Here is a 24,521-nt window from a genome sequence, read left to right as displayed (position 1 = left end):
AATTCATCCTCTATAATGGGTAACGGGGGTCTTAACACATGCCCTAGCCCCATGGTCGTGAATAGGGTGCCAAGTGGTATAGCTTGGTGGAATTTGTGCCAAGTACCATTACTTGAAAGCATGATCCACGGTAACAACTTGCACACAACAAAGAGCCAAGTTACACTCTCCGATAAGTTTCTTTTTCATGTGTTGTCCATATTTCACTCAACAATTGAGCAAGAATGGGTTACGGGTCTTAACCTACACCCCAGCCCGAAAACTCGGCCCTTTGGTCGGAGTAGGGCGCCAAGTGGTATAGCTTGGTGGAAGTTGTGCCAAGTATCATTACTTGAAAGCATGGTCCATGATAATAACTTGCGATTTATGAAGAGCCAAGCTACACTCTCCGATGAGTAAAACTTGCCCAAAATTTTCTAAGACACAAAGCCTAGTCTGTTCGAACAGACTGTCCGCTTGGCCTCGAAGCTTCTACTCGGCTAGGGGCATGCAAAGTTCTTTCCTCAAAATTTTTCTAAGGTACAAAGCCTGGTTTGACCGATGAGACACCCCGTTCGCCTTTAAAATTTCTAATCAACTAGGGGCATGGAAAGTTCCTTTCTCAATTTTTCGAAGGCACGGCACCTGGTCTGACCAATCAGTTGCCCCGTTTGGTCTTGGAGCCTCTACTCGGATAGGGGGCATAAAAAGTTCTTTCTTCAAAATTTTTCTAAGGCATGAAGCTTGGTCTGACGAACGAGATGCCTCACTCAACCTCGGAGCCTTTGCTCGGTCGTGGTATGGAAAGTTTTCTTTCTTAAATTTTCCTGAGACACCATGCTTGGCCTGACCAACCACACACCCCGCTCGCCCTCAGAGCCTCTATTTGGCAAGAGAGCACGGAGCCTAATTTGATCGAGCAGACAACCCTTGTTGCCAAGAATCTTCTGCTCGGCCAGGGGCAAGACAACTAACTTCAGTTAAGGCCAAATGGACAATCTTGCAAGGTTCCCCTATTACTGCTCGACCGGAAGAGCAACTCTACTTTTCAAAGGTATAAGGTGAAGTATGGCCGAACAACCAACAATGTAGGGTTACATCCTTGATGCTCGGTTTGAGGGAAAACAACATAAACATAAAGAAATTGAAAGTGCAAGTTACAAGTCTAACACTTGGCAAATTTCGAAAATACTTCATTAACTTAAAGTTTCATTACAAAAAAAGGAGTTCGGCTTAGCGAAGGTGCTACAAAGCGGAAGAGCTACGAAAAGGGATGAACAACAGAAATTGGTTAGACGCCCAACACTTGGTCCAAGCAGCAGAAGTTGGTGATATGCCCAACATTTGGGCCGAGCAACAGAAGTTGGCCTGACACCTAATGCTTGGGCCGAGCAACAGAAGTTGGTTAAACGCCTAAAGCTTGGGCCGAGCAACGGAAGTTGGTCGGATGCCCAATGCTCACTCTGAAGCAGATCGAGCAACAAGAGTTGGCTGGACGCCCAACACTTGGGCTGAGCAATAAATGTTGGTTGCACACCCAACGCCTACTCTGAAGCACACCCCGAGGAACAGAGGTTGGTTGGACGCTCAACACCCACTTCCAATTGGGCCAGGCAACAAAAGTTAGTCGAACGTCTAATGCTTGGACAAAACAACAGAGGTTGGTTGGATGCCCAACGCCCACTTTGAAGCGCGCCAAGCAATGGAGGTTGGTTAGACTCTGAACGTCCACTTCGAAGTAAGCCGAGCAGCAAAAGTTAGTCAAACGCCCAACGCTTGGGCAGAGCAATAGAAGTTAGTTAGACGCCTAAAGCTTGGGCCGAGCAACAGAAGTTAATTGGATGCCCAACACCCATTCTGAAGTGGGCCGAGCAGCAGAAGTTGGCCGGACGCCCAATGCTCACTCTGAAGTAGACCGAGCAATAAAAGTTGGTCGGATGCCCAATGCCTTGGCCAAGCAATAGAAGTTGGTCAGACGCCCAACGCTTCGACCGAGCAACAGCGGTTGGTTGGATGCCCAATGCCTACTCTTAAGCATGCCGAGCAATGGATGTTAATTGGATGTCCAACACCCATTCCGAATTGGGCCGAGCAACAAAAGTTGGCCGGACACCTAATGCTCACTTTGAAGTGGACCGAGCAACAAAAGTGGGTTGGACGCCCAATGCCTGGGCCGAGCAATAGAAGTTGGTTGGATGCCCGATGCTTGGGCCAAGCAACAAAAGTTAATTGGATGCCCAATGCTTGGGCCAAGCAGCAGAAGTTGGTCAGATGCCCAACGCTTGGGCCGAGCAACAAAAGTTGGTCGGACACCCAACGACTGGGCCGAGCAGCAGAAGTTGGTCTGATACCCAATGCCTAGGCCGAGCAACAAAGGTTGGTTGGACGCCCAACACCCACTCGGAAGCACGCCGAGCAACAGAGGTTGATTGGATACCCAACACCCATTCCGATGTAGGCTGAGCAATGAAAGTTGGTCGGACGCTCAATGTTCACTCTGAAGTGGACCAAGCAACAGTGGTTGATTGGACGCCTAACATCCACTCCAAAATGGACCGAGCAAAGGAAGTGGGTCAAAACTAGCTAAGCAAAACCAAGTTTCATAGCCCGAGTAAACAACAAAAAGATTGACAACAAACAAAGTTGGAAGTGCAACATTCTACCAAATAAATACACTACAAACAACAAGCAAAGGTCGAAGGAGTGCAGTGCCCGACGAGAGTCAATATTATCGAAGTCGATACTATGACTATAACGACTATGTGCTAGACAACTCTCAAGATAAGAGGTGCTAAGGTTGACAGTAGCTTGGTGGTAGAGAAACCGAATTAAAAAATGCAAACTAGCAACGCCAAAGCTGCTAGGGCTAACCAAGCAACTCGGTGTTGAAAAACAAAAACTATGCAAACAAGCTGCTACGGCCGACTAACTAAGTGACGGATAATTCTTAAGCTGAAGGTAAAATGACCGACCAATATATGAAGAAACGAGCTGAACAAATAGACGTGCTAATCATGTCCAAACAAGAAAATGGTGCATGATTCGCATGACCGAGCAATGTTAGCAAGCTATGCTTCGAGACCGAACAGAGTGGAGGGGCAGGACTTGGCCAACCAAGCATTGAGACTAACACCAATTTATCTCCTACAAGTAGGACCAAGCAAAAAGATAGTGAATATGTCTTTCAAATTAGAACAAAGCTGTGATAAAGCACAGTTGGCCTACTTTGAAGCGTCGCTGTGTTGCTCGGCCCAGTCGACGAACACTGAAAAAAAATATATATATATATATACTATTCTGCATATATATTTTCAAGTCAAGAAACGACGCTCAACCGACTGAAAGAGCACCAAGCTAGACAATTACGAGGCTAGCGAAGATACACATTTAGTTTGAGGGCACAACTGAGCTACGAAATATTGGGCAAACGCAAATGTTGGGCCAAACAATAATTTTGAATCCAACTCACGAAGTTCAAATTAAGTTGTGATCAACCAAACTTCGAAGTTTGTGACAGAATTGGCTTCCGCTTTGCCAAATGTAAGCGCAAGCCAGGGGCAAATGAAGTGGGTAAAAATTAACCAAGTCTCGGTGCTAGGCCCAATGCGATGCTCACTCCGAGGTTGAGCTAGGTTGGACCTCGGCCCTATGGCCAACACTTGCTCCGAAGCAAGACAATCATAGGAGCTCGGCCTAATGTACGAATGTCACTCCAAAGTGGGCCGAGTAACACGGTGGACCTCCTGGACGGGTAGCCAACCACTCCGAAGTAGGTTGAGTAACATGTTGAACCTCTTGGATGGACAGACAATGACTTCGAAGTGGGCTGAGCAACATGTTGGACCTCCTGGTTGGACAACCATTCTAGAGTAGACCAACTTAAAGAAGGCCAATTCACTGAAGCCCTTTCTTGGGCCCACAAGAGACAAACAACTCTACTTCTCTCCCTCTGTATGAACAGAATGTGGAGACATGGAGGTGTAGAGGGACAACATGCATATATGACAGACCTGCATCTAAATGACAGGCGGATTGGTCGTCCTCCTCCAATGAGAGATGACTGCTAATGAGACAAACAAAACAGACCTGCACCCGAGTGTCAGGCGACCACGAATAAGGCACATTGGACAAATGGCGAAGAGAGAAGGACTTGAACGACAAACAACGTTCTCCTATAAAAGGTAAACACTATTCACTCTCAAGGCATCAGAAAATCCATACACTTAACACATACACACTCTGTATTCTCTCATCTTCCTTTCCCTTAGTCCTTGACTTTATCATCGAAGGGGTTTCCGATTAAACCCCGGTTGGGCAGCCTCACAGGTCGGTATTCTCTGCAGATCTTCAATTCCCAAAGCACGTTGTTTATCCATGAAGTTCAACCCTTCTTCACAATCTTTAGTGTTACTGATAGATTCTATCATATATTTAGGCTCCCAAATATCAAAGATATGGTTGGTTTAAGTGTTGATGATGAGCATTGTGATTGAATCTGAGTACTCATGCCGTTGCTTTTCACTAGCTGAGATACAATCAATGACCAACAATTTTAATGAAGAATTAGTTATTGGGATTGGCAGATTTGGTAAGGTACATAAGGGGTTCATCGACAACGGTGCTACACCTGTTGCCATAAAGCGGTTGAATGCAGAGTCCAATCAAGGCGCAGAGGAGTTCTGGAATGAGGTCAAGATGTTGTCTAAGCTCCGACACACTCATCTTGTTGCTCTAATCGGCCAATGCATCGACTGCCAAGAAATGATCCTTGTTTACGAATATATGGCTCGTGGGACCCTAGCTGATCATTTCTATAAAAGAAGTAGAAACCAAACTGAAATTAGTACTTTTCATCTCACATGGGAGCGAAGACTCAACATGTGCATCAGTGCAGCACGAGGGTTAGACTACCTTCATACTGGTACCGATCAAAATTTCATATACCAAGATATGAAGACCACAAATACTCTGTTAAATGGGAAATGGGTAGTCAAGATTTCAGATTTTGGGCTATCTAAGGGCACTGCGAGACATTCTGCAACCCACGTTAGTACGAGAGTTAAAGGTACATTTGGATATTTCGATCCAGATTATTTCTATACCCAGAAACTAACCAATAAATTTTATGTGTATCCCTTTGGTGTGGTGTTGTTGGAAGTGCTCTATGGGAGGCTGCTAGTGGATAAAAGACTCAAGGAGGAGGAAATTAGTTTAATCCTTTGGGCTCAACGACACATTAAAAAGGGAACATTGATCCCTCATTGATTGGGCAAATAACACCACAAAGTCTAAAGTACTTTGTAGAAGTAGCCTACAATTGTTTACATATTGGTTCAATGGAAAGGCCTACAATGGCTAAAGTGGTGGGGACTATTGATCTTGAATTGTTGTCATAACGTAGCAATGAATGGCTATTTACAATGTAGCAATGAATGACTATTTATAGATAAACATTTGTGGGAAAAAATTATCTAAAACTACCCACTATTCCACCTCCATTTCATACTCCACGATCTTCCATAATTTCCTTCAAACTCCATTTCATGCTCCATGCTCTCCACTTTGTTCTCCATCATCTTTTCACATTTCATAACCTCCAAATAAGTAGGAGGGTGTCATATATCCTACAATTATATAAATAATAAATAATAAAATTGAAAATTTATGGTGCCAACAGTTTTCTTTGTAAGGTTGGAATTTTTTTAAAAGTACTTATTAATATTATTATATTTTCAATCTAACACTTTTAGATTCTTAATTTTTATAAAATTAAATCTTAATTATTTAAAAATTCAATCTAAAATCTATATAAATAAATAATAAGAAAAAAATCAAGAGGATCTCATTATTATAGATTATTTTGGAAAAATAGTTAAAAGTTATCTTTTAACTTTTAATTTATCTTGGGTCATATTATCTTTTTATCTTTTTACATATTTTTTTTTAAAAAAAAAATCAAAAAAAATTAAAAAATCAATTTGTAATTAACTTTTCAAAATAACCCTATTTGCGTATGCACTTACGTACAGTGACTTTGACACAAGGGCTTACAGTGACTTTGACACAAGGGCTTGTCACCATTTCTCTTTCAAAAAAATTAGCATGTTCATTTTTTCATATTAAAAACGTCCAAATGGCTGTCAGTTTCCAACAAGATTTGTTAATAAAAAAAAGTCATAAAAAAAAATTTAAAAACTTAAAAAAAAAAAAAAATACTGAAATTTTTAAAATTCAAAAACTCACTAAAAAGTACATTGTATACACCAGTCATCAAATTTTGTTACGACTCATGTCAATCATATTAAGATATTATTTGCCTTTGGTACTTTTTATTAATTTTTAATTTTTAAATTAAAGATATCAAATATATTTCGGTAGGGCTACATGCACTAATTAGTATACTAACGAGTGTACCAATACTATTATGATATTATTATTGACTCCATTCATTATATAATTACAAATACTAAACCTCGTAAATTATGTCACATCATCAATTGGTATATTAATTACTGTAATAATTGGTGCATATAACATTATTTAATATATTTACACAAGTAATATACAAAATGATAATTACAACTAGTGATACAAATACAATTTTCAATTTAATTAATTACATTGTGTTTGACTGGGCTTTAATTAATTGCCCAAGTGGCTTTTGTTTTCACCACACATTCCATGAGAACCAAACATGGCATAACAGCAACGTCCACAATTTTTCGATTAGATATATATGGGGAAGGATCTTTCATCAGTCGAATTCCTGTTTTGTGCAAATCCTATGGATCTATCTATACATTTATTAAAGACTCGAAGAAGACGTTGTCCTCTAGTGATTTGTTTTAAATTCTTGTTTTATTGAATAAATAATTCAACACCATTGGTGGTTTTTTTTTTTAAGTGAGCGGCGAGTTGGAGAGGTAACAATAATGTTAGACGCTCATATTTTATACTCATAAATATATTTATAAGAGTAATCGGTCTTTGAGTATTTAACTAATTAAAAATTGATACCTATCAGATTATATCACTATAAAATAAATTGTGAAAAAATTATAAAGATCTCCACCACTTTTCGGAAATAAAATAGGCATGTGGGACTTTGCTCTGACTAGTCCTCTAATACATACAATCCTTTCTCATACATATACCCGATAATTATTGGAGACTTGTCCTGGTTAGATTGAGATCTGTCGACATGGACCTATCTTATGATGTAGTGGTTCTACAGTGTCAAGTAAGATATATTGAGAATTAGATAATCCATTGTGAATTATTTAAAATAATTATAAAAAAAAAAAAAACAAACAAACAAACAAATAGGTCACATAAAACTACACGTAAAATGAAGAAAAATTACATTTGTATTGATAAGACTCAAACTCAAGTTTCACACCTAGTAAGGGATAGTTTTTATTTTTAAAATAAGAATTTCATTTATAAGTAGGGAAAATATATTTAAAAAAAAAAAGCCCGAGTACAAGAGAGATAATAACAACATATAAGAACAATCTCAAGTTCCAAAGTCAAGATTATTTAGAATGATTTGTCTTAAAGTTGTTGGGATCTGGGATCCCGCCCAAGACCTTATAGAAATCAAAACAAGCAGAAAAACACACCCACACACAAGGAGACACAATATTTTACGTGGTTCGGCCCAATGCCTACGTCCACGGGAGAGTAACCGATTATCACTATACCAATGAGGAGATTACAGAAAGATTACAATAGAGGAGGAGCTCACACTCTCCTCACTCAGCCACTCACCCGTCTCCCTCGCTCACACCGAGAGAGACGGTCTCTCCGCCTCACATCTCTCGCACTCTTTGGTTCACGGTTTGCTTACTCACTCACTTACTCACGGTTTGCTCACATTTTGCTCTCTCCTCTCAACCTCCATTTATAGGTGAGGGAGTAGGTGGGAGAGCCTTTGGGCAGCCTCCATCCTTGACTCTTCAAGATGGTTGGTGGCCGCCAAGGTGGACTTTGGTTGGTTGCCTTCCCATTGTTGCCAACCAAACTTGACTTGGATGATCACCCCTTTCACACATGGGTGAATTCAACAAATCACCCCCTCAACCCATGTGAGGTGATCCACTGCACACACTGCTGCTAATCCTGTCACGCCCAAATTCAACATAGTCTGCATCTCTTCACTGAGAGGCTGCATCCCCTGAAGCTAGAGATAAAACACCAGAGATATAAGAGGAGGAGGGAATCCGACATCCTCAACTCAACTCACACCACTCTCTGATTTGGAGAGAGCCACTGCTCCTATCTCCCACAGATCTCTTCCATGCTTCCTGTCTCGGATGTCTATACCTGCTATGCTTGAACTTGCGCAACCAAGATATCCGACACCCCCTGATTGGATGTCCTGCACCCCCTGCTGGGATGCCCTTGACTGTCATGCATTACCTCGCAGGACCAGTCATTGGAGCAATAGAAAACTCGTTGTTTATCTCATCAACGTCCTCTGTCTTCTTTGCTCGGAGCTTTTCCTCTGAACTTTCAGCCTTTGCCCTCTGCACTTCTGAACAACCTCCTGGCGTTTCCACATACGCTTGTTGTCTGTGCCTTTGCAATCCCTGATTTGCTGTCCAGTAGATTGATGGTTGACAGTAGCTCCATCTGTCAAAGCATCGTCAGCTATGCAATTCCTTGCATAGTGCCCGTACCCATGGCTTCTGGTCTCCTTGCGTCGAGCTCGCCTGAGAGATCCGCATCAACTCTATCCTCCGCTGCCATGGAACTAAAGAAACCACCATAGAGAAATAAGACTTGCCACTCCTTGGCACGCACTCTTGCGTTTTACCTGTCTCAATTTCTCTGTCTGGAAGTTCCTGTGACCTGTCAACAACCCGCTGCTGCACACTCTTCTCGCGCCTCTGTACGACACTCTAGCGTACCCTTGCACTGTTGCACGTCTGCAATTGTACTTCTGCGCTTAGTATGCTCCACTGCAACTATTGTTCTACATGTCCACATACCATTAGTACCTTCTCGTATACAGTAGCTCCAATAGCCACAGTATTTCCCTGAGCCTGTACTGGTTGCCAAATCATCTATCTGTCGATGAATGGTCTTTTCTTTTGATTGAACCAGATCCTCCGATCACCTCAACAACTAGGAAAGTTCCCAGGAAAGACTGGTGGGGTCACAACCGGTCCCACTTAAGAACCAGTCTCCTTAGACAGTGTCTTTTTGACAGAACTTTCCTAGACCTTTGATCTTGAGATAATCATGTCTGCAATCCTCTGATCGCCCCTGACCAATCCTGATCTCCCTCGATCTGCCATTTGATCAAGCCTGATCTCCTCTGGTCTTCAATGATCTATCTCAATCTGTATCTGGTTGTCCAATCGGGTCAGAATCTGCCCATTCTAACCTCTTCAGTGAATCCGCAGCGTTCCACAATATCCGGCAACCTTCCTTCGAGTATTGAAGATGACAAACTCCCATGTTTTGACAATCTTTCCAAACCGTTCAGAATTTCACTATTTTGACCTCGCGGTTGCATCCGGAGCGGTCCGTTTAGCGAGAAACCAACCTTCGCTGCATTTTCGGGGACCTCACTGAAAACTATCCCCGAAAACTGGGCCACACCACAATTTTCTGAAAATGTTGGGCCAAATTGCAATTTTCAGAAGTTCAGGGAATATTCCGTGTTCCAACAGAATATTCCGTCCACTGTCCCTAACGCCGTCTGCCACTTTAATCTGCCTTCTTTTTACAGAAACTCCATCTCCAAACTCTGACCGTACGGATGTGTCCGGAATACTCCAAATAGTCGGAAACCACTATTGGATCACCAAAAACGGACTCCAAATGGCTTCGATCTAGCCAAAACATTTTGTACGCCTCAGATCTGCGGTTGTACCTTCGCCGCGAAACACAGGATTCTTCCTCCTGCGGATGACGTGGCAGCTGACGTGGCTGCTGACGTGGCACGCGCGTGCCATACACGCGCCTCCCCCCACTCGTCTTCTTCCTTCATCCGCGCGTGGGCGCGCGTGCCTGCGACTGGGCCGACGCGCCGGCTGCCTACACGGCGCGTGGCGGCGCGTGCCGAGACTGTGCCTCACGCGCCTTCTTCAGGCGGCGCGTGAGGGCGCGTGGCAGCTCCTTTGGGTGTCTGCTTTATATGGTTGGACTCCTCTTATCGAGCCCTTGCTCCTGGTATGCTCAAAACCTGATTTCGAGCAACTTGATTTCTGGGCAGTTTCAAACAACACGCTGTTTTTGTTCCGAAACGCCACCGACGAGGCTCTGATACCACTTGTTGGGATCTGGGATCCCGCCCAAGACCTTATAGAAATCAAAACAAGCAGAAAAACACACCCACACACAAGGAGACACAATATTTTACGTGGTTCGGCCCAATGCCTACGTCCACGGGAGAGTAACCGATTATCACTATACCAATGAGGAGATTACAGAAAGATTACAATAGAGGAGGAGCTCACACTCTCCTCACTCAGCCACTCACCCGTCTCCCTCGCTCACACCGAGAGAGACGGTCTCTCCGCCTCACATCTCTCGCACTCTTTGGTTCACGGTTTGCTTACTCACTCACTTACTCACGGTTTGCTCACATTTTGCACTCTCCTCTCAACCTCCATTTATAGGTGAGGGAGTAGGTGGGAGAGCCTTTGGGCAGCCTCCATCCTTGACTCTTCAAGATGGTTGGTGGCCGCCAAGGTGGACTTTGGTTGGTTGCCTTCCCATTGTTGCCAACCAAACTTGACTTGGATGATCACCCCTTTCACACATGGGTGAATTCAACAAAAGTGACCCTAAACTAATTTTTTGTATTGTTGTTGTACCTCTAATTTTTGTAAAATTAAATTTCAACCAATCAGAAAATTAAATTAAAATCATTTTTTAAAAAATTACTCTAGAAGATCCAAATTTGCTGATTGGGAGGACATTTGCTCGAAACAGAAAATTGAGGCTGTGACAGAACTTCAACATGTTCGGCTTGTTGCATAGAAGTGTTGAATAACTTGGTAGCTGAAATAGAATAGTATGATTGTGCTTGCTTTTTATCTAGGAAAGACAGGCCTATCCAAAATTAGCTAACTTAACAATGCATATGAGCCGGTCTGGCATGGAAAATACAATAAGGCCACGTTTATTTGACGTAATAAGTTGGATGATATTGTTAGTGAGGGAATAGTTAATGAAGAGATTATTAATGTAAAAATTATTAGTGAGGGAATTAAGTAAAAATGTATTTGTTTTGATGATAGTGGAAGAGATAGTTACTGATGGAATTGTTAAATTATTTTTATATAAAATAAAAAATTCTAAATCAAATATAATTTTTTTTTTTTTACGAATAAATAAGACTTACCAAACAAGCCATAGGTGAGGTAGCCTTACTAGCAATCCAATCCCTTCTCTGAGTCAGTCAAACAAACATGCCCTAACGTTTGTTTGAGAAATTGTTATTTTAGTTGGTTTTTTTTTTTTTGACTAAGTAAAAAAAAAAAAAGTAAATAGAAGAGAAATAATCTTTGACCTTTTTAATTATTTTAGCCAATTGTCAAACATCTCCTAAGTATGCAAAATGTAATATTAATTTGTCAAACTAAATTGATTAATGCAGTTCAAATATTTTTATAATTTTATATTTAAGTTTCAACAAAATCAAAATTATCAAATACTTATGTAATCCCTAAATATATTCTTTGTTGCTTATCGATTCTCAAAGTATATATTTTGTCACATTTTAGTCCCTTACCACAATAGTTAAGTGCAGTCAAGTCCTATCGAAGATGCTTGTCCAATGTGTTTACATTTGTGGTATGCATGTCTCAATACATTAATGTTGTGTTTGGTTAGAAAATTTAGAAAGAGATTTAGAAAGGAAAAAGAAAAGTGTGTATGAAATTAAGTAAAATATAAGTATATTTTATTCATATTTCACCTATTTTTTTCTTTTCTCTTTTCAAATCTCTCAATCAAATACAGTCTCATCAGTACGATAATTTTTTTGGCCAAATAATACTTGTCATTTTTTGGCCATATTATACTTGTCGTTGCTGTAAAAAAAAAAAAATTTGGTGTCAATTTGGTCACTATAATTTCAATTATTTATATCAAGTTTACCTTTTAATTTTTCATATTATGTCAATTTATCTGATTGATAATATTTGTTGAAATTGGACAGAAATTAAGAACAAAATAATTCATTTAAAAAGAAATGAACCATTTCAAATTAGAGGCGTCTCCAATCCTTCAATCACATAATCAATTACATCCCACATTTTTTTATAATTTTTTTTTTATATTTTATTTCAACTGTGCAGTAAAGTAATCTCTCCTTAAAAATTTAGCACGTGAAAGTATTTCTAAACAAAACTAAAAATTAAATTTATGACTTGAATCCTCAGACTAAAATAGTACGAATTAAAATTAAAAAAAATTTATTTTTAAAAATTCTGTATGTATTGCCTAAATCAAGTCGTCGGCGTGCTACATTGATTGACCGCAACTTAGATTAACTCGTGTTTCAATCGGTCAGAGTCCACTCTCTCTTTCTCATCTCTCAATAACTCATCTTTGATCATCTTCTAGTGTTACTGGTATATTCTTTCATATATTTAGGCTCCCAAATATCAAAGATATGTCTGGTTTAAGTGCTGATGCAATTTCAAGCGTTCTGGTTGAATCTGAGTACTCGTGCCAAGATATGTCTGGTTTAAGTGCTGATGATGCAATTTCAAGCGTTGTGATTGAATTTGAGTACTCATGCCGTTGCTTTTCACTAGCTGAGATACAATCAATGACCAACAATTTTAATGAAGAATTAGTTATTGGGATTGGCGGATTTGGTAAGGTATACAAGGGGTTCATCGACAACGGTGCTACAGCTGTTGCCATAAAGAGGTTGAAAGCAGAGTCCAATCAAGGCGCAGAGGAGTTCTGGAATGAGGTCAAGATGCTGTCTAAGCTCCGACACACTCATCTTGTTTCTCTGATCGGCCAATGCAACGACTGCCAAGAAATGATCCTTGTTTACGAATATATGGCTCGTGGGACCCTAGCCGATCATCTCTATAAAATTAGTACTTTTCATCTAACATGGGAGCGAAGGCTCAACATTTGCATCGGTGCAGCACGAGGGTTAGACTACCTTCATACCGGAACCGATCAAAGTTTCATACACCGAGATGTGAAGACCACAAACATTCTGTTGGATGAGAATTGCGTAGCCAAGATTTCAGATTTTGGGCTGTCCAAAGGCAGTACAAGCAATTCAGCAACCCATGTTAGCACAAAAGTCAAAGGTACATTTGGGTATTTTGATCCAGTTTATTTCTATACCCAGAGACTAACCAAGAAATCTGATGTGTATGCCTTCGGTGTGGTGTTGTTGGAAGTTCTCTGCGGGAGGCCGCCGGTGGATACAAGACTCGAGGAGGAGGAAATTAGTTTAATCCTTTGGGCTCAACGACACATTAGAAAGGGAAAGGTTGATCGAATCATTGATCCCTCATTGATTGGGCAAATAACACCACAAAGTCTAAAGTACTTTGTAGAAGTTGCCTACAATTGTTTACATACTGGTTCAAAGGAAAGGCCTACAATGGCTGAAGTGGTGGGGACTCTTGATCTTGCATTGTTGTCACAACGTAAAGGACAATCAGGGGGAATAATCGGAAAGGTGCTTCAGGGTATTGCAACTGTGCCTAAAGGTATGAATCATTGGTGGAGGGAGAGAAAGGAGAATGGTTTTAAGAGTGGACCATCAAATGATTCATTTTGGGAACCACTTCCAGATTGTGTCACCCGACAACTCCGTCGCTTCTCACTGGCTGATATTCGAGCAGCCACAAATGATTTCAGTGAGGATCGTTTGATCGGAAAAGGTTGTCTTTGCAAGGTGTACAAAGGGTATTTGGATGGGGAAACTGGTATTGTTGCGATCAAAAGGTTCAAGGAGTTGAAATCATTGCAACTCTGGGAAGAAGCTAGGGTTGAGATTGAGGTACACTCCCTACTCGACAGTCACCCCCACATAGTCTCTCTAATTGGATTCTACAATGAGAAACCAGAGTTAATGGGCGTGTATGATTACATGACAAATGGATCCTTGGAAGATCATTTATTCAACATAAACAGCGATCCACCTTTGTGGAAAGAGCGACTCAAGATTTGCATTGGTGTAGCAAGAGGACTACAACATCTCCATTCGAGTGTGAAGCATAGAGTTATCCATTGCAACGTAAAGCCAGCCAATATTCTGTTGGACGAGAATTGGGTTGCAAAAGTGACTGATTTTGCAATCTCTAAGCTAATACCCAATGACGTTGCAAATGAATCAATTACAGTTTCAAGGATTTGTGGCACTTATGGATATATGGCACCAGAGTACGCCATACATGGAAAATTGACAGCAAAATCTGATGTATATTCATTTGGTATGGTGTTGTTGGAATTATTGTGTGCCAAGAAGTTACGTACTTTTAGCCTGTATGAAGGTGACGAGTACCCCCTTGACCGTTGGTCCAAAAGTAGCTGCAAAAGAGAAACCATTGATCAAGTCATTGATCCATATCTGATTGGGAAAATAGCACCAGAATGCTTCAAGGAGTTTGTCAAGATTGCATTGAGTTGTATTCTTTTTCAGGTAATCCAACGACCCTCGATGGATGATGTGGTAACGAGTCTGCAGTTAGCATTGCAATTGCAGGAGACTTGGGAGACTCGTATCGAGATTGGTGTTGAGTTATCTATGACCGAACCTAGTTCTTACAACGTCTTCTCTATTGATGAACTGAGCAACAACGTCTTCTCTATTGATGAACCGAGCAACATCGTCTTCTCTATTGATGAACTGAGCCATTCGGATACTTATGATGTTCTAACTTTAAATAACGTCTTCTGTATTGATGAACTGAGCCATTCGGATATTGATGATGTTCTAACTTTAAATTCTGATGTATGATGGAGTGGATCAATGTTTGACTCGGATTTTGATGAGTTAACCCGTTAGCAAAGAGTCTATGCATCTCGTAAGAGAGCTTGAATTTGGTTCTTTTCACTTGTGTATGTCTTTGCTTCTTATGTGTTTAGGGTCTATTTTATATTTGTTAAGTTTGTTTATATTAGTGGATTTATGTTGGACAATTTTTTCATACTTGAATGTTTTGATGAGCTAAAAATGTCAGCATCAGCGGCACTGATAAATTGATAATCATTAAAGAGAAGAAACAACCATAATTTTATGGACATCATATTTTATCCCAAAAAAAATATAAAAAATAAAATTTAACAATGTATCAATAGAATCTACTTACAAAATTTTTGAAACTCTACGCACTCCTGAAAGATACATACGGTATGCATTAAAAATTTCTGTCATAATGATTTATAACTTCTACGAATTTGGATCATAACCAAAGCCAAAGTGATTCACTTCAAAAGCACGACAAAAACTTCATAACCAAGGCCATTATAGCTCATAATAAAACAGCACAAAGCCCCGTAATCAAAATCACTTCAATTCACAACCAAATCCCACAAAGCCTCATAACCAAACACACCTTGAAAACCACATTTGCAATCAAGAATTAATCATACTTACAAAACTCTTAATCAATGCAATATAAATAAATAAAGTATAAGGTTTTTTTTTCCCCTATTTTTCATTATTCTTCATAATTTTTTCTACAAATTCAAAAGTCAAACACAACCTAAAAATACTTCCCAACAAAAAAAAACTTACTTTTTTTTCAAATAAAAAAAGGCATTATTATAGTAACTAAGGCCACAAGGTTGGTAAAAGTGTGATCCATCAGCATCTAGTGTGGCTTCCACTATCATCCTTTTAAAAAGTTTGAATTCTCCATTTCCATTATAAGTGCTTCATAATGGGAAGGAGCAAAGTAAAGCCACAGAAGCCATGGAAACAAGCCCTACCATTATACCTCTCCATCTCTACATTCTTCTACTCCTTTGCCTTCTTTGTCTTGATGTTTCTCTGTCTATGACCAGTGATGCAATTGTACAATCTCCATCTCTACTTTCTTCTACTCCTTTGCCTTCTTTGTCTTGATGTTTCTCTGTCTATGACAAGTGATGCAATAGTACAATGCAACGGATTGATAGCAGAATGTAATGTCGACTTGGAGATGGTGATGGAGTCAGAGGTAAGCCGAAGGTTTCTGGAGACGAAGAAGTACATATCACCAGTAGCTTTAAAGAGAAATCAACTAGTATGCAATGGTGGTGCAAGTGGTGAAGCTTACAGTAAGACTAGTGGTTGTCTTCCACCACACTCTAACCCTTATAGTAGAGGTTGCTCCATGTAACGCCCTCAAAATAATAACATTAAACCCATCAGATAAGACATGCATTTACATATAAACTAACCGCATTCCTTTCATTCATTAGAATTCCAAGACATAAGTATTACATGTTAACCTCTTAACAAAATGCCCTACGGGCTTACAGCTTTCCAAGTTAACACTTGGTTACAACAAGAGTTCTAACTCGTTTACACATTAAGCCCTTGGCTTGAAATTACATGTAATACACCAAAAGTAAAACGACAAAACTATGCCCGCCACTAGCCTCCCAGCTATGTCCTTGGAGGTGGCATGCTTCCTGTACCTGAAAATGATATTCCCATATAGGGTGAGCCACAGCCCAGTAAAAATACACTAAACCAACCATGGACAATGACTAAAACATTAGCAATTGATAGTTGGTCAACACTGATACAATCACATAAATTACATATTTATGTCAATGACTTACAAGTCCCAATTACTTTTCATTTTCCCTTTTTCAACAGATAAGCATGCTAGCTCTATCATCATTTCCACAGATATGTATAAAAACTATATCTCACATTCAGATAAGCATAAAAGCTATATCCACATTCTCATCAGATATGTATATCAACAATATCCACAGATAAGCATACAAGCTGTATCCACACTCTACAACAGATATGTACATCAACAATATCCACAGATAAGCATACAAGCTGTATCCACACTTCACTTCACAAAGATAAGCATATGAGCTCTATCTTCACTTCTCTAGACAAGCATATGAGCTCTGTCTACGGAGTACATCCCCTATCTCCTCCAAATACCTATCCGGTTTAGAGGTACATCCCCTATCTTCCCCTAAACCGCGGAGTACATCCCCTATCTCCTCCTCTACACATAACGAATATAAACACATTGGTTCTATATACAATCACGCAATACACACAATTAATGTATTCTATCAACCGTCAAGTTCCATGACACATTCCATTGATTAGTTTCCGTTTACCTAATCATCATGCATTGTCTACAACAATCTCGACTATCCTCCACCGATAGCCCAAAGCAGTTATTTCTAAAACAGAAAATAAATGCACAAATGGATATCCAATCAACATTTCATTTCCTCATTTCCCACTAATTAATTATCCCAATTAATTAAACAATGTAATTAGGCCATTTTCCATAATTACCATTTCAACCCTTAGGTCCCATTTTCATCAATGATTCAACAATCATTCCATTTTTCTATGCCAAACATGCATCTAGGTTTATTATGAATAAAACCCCAACTTTTGTAAAATTACACAAAAGCCCCAAACTTTCACAAAATTACCAAACCAAGCCCAACATCTCAAAATACCAAAATTTAAAGACAAAACCCATAGAGAGGAGTAGGATATCCCTACCTCGAAGTTTTAGCCCAAAAGGAGATGAAGACTCCAAGATCAACTTGCTCCAAATCCAAACTTTTTCAGATTAAATCGAAGCTCTCAACACCCTCTACCTTTTTAACAAAGGCCCTAGGCTAGATTCACACCCTAGGGAGATCAAACCTTAGAGAGAGTGCAAGTTTAGAGAGAGAGAGTGTCGGATTAAGGGTTTGCTCAAAGAAAAGAAGTGAAAAAGTGATGTTTTAGACGCTGCTGTGCGCTGATATAAAACACGCTCGCTCGAGCGAAGGATTGGTCGCTCGAGCGACCAGACACAGAAAACTCTCGCTCGAGCCAAGAAGTTCTCGATCGAGCGAAGAAAAACCCAGACCGCTCGAGCCACGAAAAGCTCGCTCGAGCCAGAAACTACAACTCTCAGGTCCAGAACCAGGTGCAACACAACTCTCGCTCGAGCGACAAACTCCTCGCTCGAGCGAAGGACCAAAAATCTGGGCAGCAACACTAGGCTCCCAAGCACAACCAACCTGTAACAAACCTGCCCAACACATCCCATAACTCAAAATACAAAGTAAAGAGGATGCAAACTAGGAAATAAACAACTACCAACATCCACGGACACATGTCCGGATCACTGTACAACAAGGGTAAACCCGGGATCGCTATAACCTCCCCCCCTTAAAGAATTTCGCCCCCGAAATTAAGCACAAGTTTTCAAAAACAGATTTTCCTCCATTTTAAACAATGTTACAATTGAACATTCAACACTTCGACCCATTACCGGTCATCCCATCCCTTTAACAAGAGACATATCACAATATGTAAACAACATATGTAGTATTAACATGCACCAACATTATGCACTAACTTTCCAATGTCAACAATATATTCAACATATATAGTGTTACATCCAACTACCATATTAGGCAAGTTCCAAAACATGCTTCCAATAATCAAAACATTCTCAATGTTTTACAACTTATGACATATATAAAAGCTCTTAAGTTCAACAAAATGTAAAATTTAAATACAAGATTACATATCAACAAACAAGTCCGGATATTTCTCTCGGACTTCCAACTCACGTTCCCAAGTGGCTTCTTCCACTCCGTGATGTTTCCACAAGACTTTCACCAAAGGAATGGTCTTGCCACGCAGGACCTGATCCCGCCTATCCAAGACCTGAACCGGTCTCTCCTCATACGAGGCATCCTCATCTACCTCTAAATCAGTCCAATCCAGCACATGTGATGGATCTGGCTCATACTTCCGAAGCATACTCACATGAAACACGTCATGTACTCCGGACAACTGCGGCGGTAAGGCTAACCGATAAGCAACCTCACCTATCCTCTCAAGGATCTCAAAAGGACCAATAAACCGAGGGGATAACTTTCCACTCTTCCCAAACCTCATCAAGCCTCGCCTAGGTGATATCTTCAGAAAGACATGATCACCTACCTCAAACGCCAAAGGCCTCCTCCTACGGTCGGCATAACTCTTTTGTCGACTCTGGGCTGTAACAAGCCTCCTACGGATAAGCTCAACTTTCTCCGTCGTCTCCCTAACCAACTCCGGACCCAACAAAGGTGCATCACCCACCTCGGCCCAACAAATTGGAGACCTACACGGTCGGCCATACAAGGCCTCAAACGGTGCCATACCGATGCTAGACTGAAAACTGTTGTTGTAGGCAAACTCTACCAATGGCAAGTGCCTCTCCCACGTCCCACTGAAGTCCAGGACACAACCCCGAAGCATATCCTCGAGGATCTGAATAGTACGCTCGGACTGCCCGTCAGTCTGAGGATGATAAGCCGTACTAAAGGTCAACTTAGTGCCCAAGGCACTTTGCAAACTCTGCCACAACCTAGCAGTAAAACGAGGATCTCTATCTGAGACGATCGTCACTGGGACCCCGTGCAATCTCACTACATCCCGAATATACAAATCGGCAAGATGATCTACCGAATCTCTCACGCGCATAGGAATAAAGTGCGCTGACTTAGTCAACCGGTCTACAACCACCCAAATAGCATCACTACCCCGCTGAGTCCTCGGAAGACCTACAACGAAGTCCATTGTGACATGCTTCCACTTCCACTCGGCAATAGGCAAGGGTTGCAACAAACCCGCTGGCCTCTGATGCTCGGCCTTCACTTGCTGGCAAGTAAGGCACTTCGATACGAAAACAGCCACATCTCTTTTCATACCCCGCCACCAAAACTGGCGACCCAAATCCTGATACATCTTAGTACCTCCCGGATGCACCGCAAGGCGCGAATGGTGAAACTCTCGGAGTACCTCCTCTCGGCAAGCCTCCGGTACAAACAAACGGTCTCGGTATCTCACACTCAGGTCGGGATACACCGTTAAACCCTTCTCAACTTTCCCACTGGAGATCTTCTCTCGGAGGGATTCTACCTCAAGGTCACCTCTCTGTGCCTCTAACACTCTAATCACAAGTGTAGGCTGCGCAACAACAGAAAACAAGGCCGCAGCCTCGACAGATTCGCCCAGTAGCAAATCAAACTCGCCCAGTGCTCCCAACATCTCCCATTCCCGGATGGCTATACAAGCTACATCACTAATGGTTTTCCTACTAAGGGCATCGGCCACAACATTGGCCTTTCCCGGATGATAGTGCAACTCAAAATCATAATCCTCGATGAACTCCATCCATCTCCTCTGCCTCAAATTCAAGTCTCTCTGGGTAAACAGATACTTCAAACTCTTATGATCCGAGAATACCTCGAACCTCTCACCATAAAGGTAGTGCCTCCAGATTTTCAAGGCAAAGATCACTGCTGCTAACTCTAGGTCGTGAGTAGGGTAACTCTTCTCGTGTATTTTCAACTGACGTGAGCCATAAGCTACCACTTTCCCCTCTTGCATCAACACACAACCCAAACCCTCTCGTGAGGCATCACAATAAACCGCATAACCCAACCCTCTCTCCGGAATAATCAACACCGGAGCGGTGGTCAATCTAACTTTCAGTTCTTGAAACGACTTTTCACAAGTCTCACTCCACACAAACTTGACTCCTTTCCGAGTCAGTCTAGTCAACGGTGACGCTAACCTGGAGAAATCTTTCACAAACCGACGGTAATACCCAGCTAATCCCAGAAAACTGCGGATCTCAAATACACTCTTAGGCTGTGCCCAATCTTGCACTGCCTCAACCTTGGATGTATCAACAGACACCCCTTCCCCGGATACCACATGGCCTAAGAATTTGACTTCCCCCAGCCAGAACTCACACTTCCCAAACTTGGCATACAGTCTATGGGCTCTAAGTAACTCAAGCACCACTCTCAAGTGTGCCTCGTGCTCCTCCTCAGAAGGCGAATAGATAAGAATGTCGTCCACGAAGACGACCACAAATCGGTCTAAGAACTCCCGGAAAATCCGGTTCATCAAGTCCATAAAGACTGCCGGTGCATTGGTAAGCCCGAATGGCATCACCAGAAACTCGTAATGGCCATACCGCGTACGGAATGCCGTCTTAGGAATATCTTCCTCCCTGACCCTCAACTGATGGTAACCCGATCTCAAGTCTATCTTAGAGAAACAACGGGAACCCTTCAACTGGTCAAACAAATCATCTATACGGGGCATAGGATACTTATTCTTAACCGTAGCCCGATTCAACTTCCAGTAGTCTATACACAATCTCAAGGCACCATCTTTCTTTTTAACAAAGAGTGCCGGTGCTCCCCACGGTGAAACACTAGGGCGAACAAAGCCCTTATCGAGCAATTCCTGGAGCTGAACTTTCAACTCAACCAACTCTGCTGGAGCAAAACGGTAAGGTGCCATAGAAATCGGCGCCGTACCAGGCACTAAATCAATAGAGAACTCTATCTCTCGGTGAGGTGGCAAACTAACAAGATCTTCGGGAAAAACATCCGGATACTCACAAACCACCCTCGGCAATACATGCTGGGTCTCACCACTCTCACCACTCTCAAAGCTAGCAAGTAGACTACTAAGCTCACTTCGCCCTCGCGAATCATACCCCGGTGGCAAAACACTACCAACCCGGTCTCCCAAGAAATGGAACCACTCCCCGCTCAAGGTACATAACGTGACCCTCTGGCGGTAGCAATCAATAACAGCCCGGTATGACGATAGCCAGTCCATACCCAAAATAACATCAAAACCCTTCATGGGCATGACAACAAATGGAAAAGGAAGCCTATAATCGGCGACCTCAATATCACATCCTCTAACACCCTGTTTCAGGATCAACTCACCGCCCAAAGGCGATACCACACAAATAGGAGATGCTAACTGTGCTAACTCCAATTTCAAAACAGATGCAAATGCAGCAGATACAAAAGAATGAGATGCACCCGTGTCTATCAACACACTAGCAACCGAGTTGCAAAACAGAAAAGTACCTCTCACTACTGATGGAGCTGGTACTAAATCCTGCGCGGTAACAGCATACACGCGCCCCGTAGGCCCCTGGTCTACCTGCTCACCTCTCGGAGCAAAAGACTGCTGCACAGACTGGGATGACGAAGCTCCCGGATTGGCCCTCGAGGCCTGCACAGACTGAGCTGGCTGAAAACCCTGCGTCTGCCTAGAACCAGACGCTCCCGAAGTGGCACCCAACTGTGGGCAAAACCTCTTCATGTGCCCAGGTTGTCCACACTGATAACAAATCAAGAGCTGCCCCCTGCCCAAACTCTGACTCTGCGGTCTAGCTGAAGAAGAAGCAGCTTTCTGACCCCCACCCTTCTGCGGGCAAACTGAAACCTTGTGACCCATCTGGCCACACTTGTAACAAGTGAATTCTCCCTGACTGCCTCTCCCCGAGCCTACACTAGGCACTGGAAAGGTCGATCTAGAGACTGCACCCTGAGACTGCTGAGGGTTATTACCCTTCTGTCTCCTGCCATCACTCTGACTATCCTGGCTCCTCTTGGAGCCTCTCTGACCCTCATCCTCCTCCTGCATCATAAGCTCCATATGAGCTGCAGCATCCACTAGGTGTCTATAATCTCGAATATAAGACCCACCAACTCTCAACTTGAGGCCCCGCCTCAACTTCCGCTCAAACTCATAGCAACGGCGTTCCTCAGACGCCACCAGTTCAGGTGCAAACCTAGACAGACTGGTAAAAGTAGCCTCAAACTCGGCCACTGACAAGCCCTGCTGATTAAGCCGGCTAAACTGATCCCTCAGCTTCTCCCTAGCTGCTGCTGATAAAAACCTCTCCTGAAAAGCATTCATAAACGCCTCCCAAGTACCACCAACACGAGCTTTCTCGTACTTCCACCATTGACCCGCATCTCCCTTCAGTTGAAAGGATGCCAAGGTCACTTTCAGTGCTCCGTCCTCGATGCCAAGCATCTCAAACGTCTTCATTGTCTGTTCGAGCCATTCATCTGCCTTAAGCGGTTCTTTAGGATCCCCGATAAACTCGTCCGGATTACACCGAAAGAACTCCCTCTTCAAGAAGGAAGGCCCTGTCTCAGCTGCCTGATTCCCAGCTCTAAGAATACCCAAAGCTCCCGCTATCTCTCTGGCCAAGGCACCCATAGCCTGCTGACCCACTGGCTCGGCCACATTGGCCTGCCCAACTCCCTCCTGCACTGCCGGAATCTCACCCGGTAACGGTACTTCCTGCCTCGCAGGTCTACCACGCCTAGCACCTCTTCCTCGTCCTGACATCCTAATAAAGGCGACACAGAACGTTAGCACATTCATAGGTGTGCCGAAACTAATCACTCACGTCCTAATGCATGGACAACAGTAATTCACTCCACATAAGCACATAAACACATAAGCACTTACGAATTTCATTTCCGGATAATGATAGTCCCAAGACGTTACTAGAGTTCCGGTTAGAAATAGCATTGATCAAGTGCCTTTCCAACAAGACTCCCAGAAACTCAAGGATCCAATCAACATCCTAGAAATTAAATCCCATACCCACATAGTCACATAAGCATGTTATCACTTAAGCACATAGCATATGATACCACATCTAAGTCTCTATCAAGCGAGACAAACCCATTGTGATCCTAATCACTTCCCACGTACCCAAAGTATTCGAACCCGGTACGCTCTGATACCAAGTTGTAACGCCCTCAAAATAATAACATTAAACCCATCAGATAAGACATGCATTTACATATAAACTAACCGCATTCCTTTCATTCATTAGAATTCCAAGACATAAGTATTACATGTTAACCTCTTAACAAAATGCCCTACGGGCTTACAGCTTTCCAAGTTAACACTTGGTTACAACAAGAGTTCTAACTCGTTTACACATTAAGCCCTTGGCTTGAAATTACATGTAATACACCAAAAGTAAAACGACAAAACTATGCCCGCCACTAGCCTCCCAGCTATGTCCTTGGAGGTGGCATGCTTCCTGTACCTGAAAATGATATTCCCATATAGGGTGAGCCACAGCCCAGTAAAAATACACTAAACCAACCATGGACAATGACTAAAACATTAGCAATTGATAGTTGGTCAACACTGATACAATCACATAAATTACATATTTATGTCAATGACTTACAAGTCCCAATTACTTTTCATTTTCCCTTTTTCAACAAATAAGCATGCTAGCTCTATCATCATTTCCACAGATATGTATAAAAACTATATCTCACATTCAGATAAGCATAAAAGCTATATCCACATTCTCATCAGATATGTATATCAACAATATCCACAGATAAGCATACAAGCTGTATCCACACTCTACAACAGATATGTACATCAACAATATCCACAGATAAGCATACAAGCTGTATCCACACTTCACTTCACAAAGATAAGCATATGAGCTCTATCTTCACTTCTCTAGACAAGCATATGAGCTCTGTCT

General features: G+C 41.9%; 1 protein-coding gene and 1 pseudogene across 1 annotated transcript; both read left to right on the top strand.

The window, feature by feature from the left end:
• Window positions 1-4,455: 4,455 nt before the first annotated feature.
• LOC114255987 (putative receptor-like protein kinase At5g39000 pseudogene) lies at window positions 4,456-5,244 on the top strand (annotated as a pseudogene).
• Window positions 5,245-12,345: 7,101 nt separating this feature from the next.
• On the top strand, window positions 12,346-15,120 carry LOC114255982 (uncharacterized). The gene has a single exon (XM_028195533.2). It carries the CDS (start codon window positions 12,614-12,616, stop codon window positions 14,936-14,938), a length of 2,325 nt encoding a protein of 774 aa, XP_028051334.2. The 5' UTR covers window positions 12,346-12,613; the 3' UTR covers window positions 14,939-15,120.
• Window positions 15,121-24,521: the final 9,401 nt, after the last annotated feature.

Source organism: Camellia sinensis, chromosome 7, assembly GCF_055761805.1.
Source record: "Camellia sinensis isolate YWXY chromosome 7, ASM5576180v1, whole genome shotgun sequence".
NCBI classification, from domain to species: Eukaryota; Viridiplantae; Streptophyta; class Magnoliopsida; order Ericales; family Theaceae; genus Camellia; species Camellia sinensis.
Note: the sequence above shows the minus strand (reverse complement) of the source record. Positions and strands in the feature narration are given on the sequence as shown.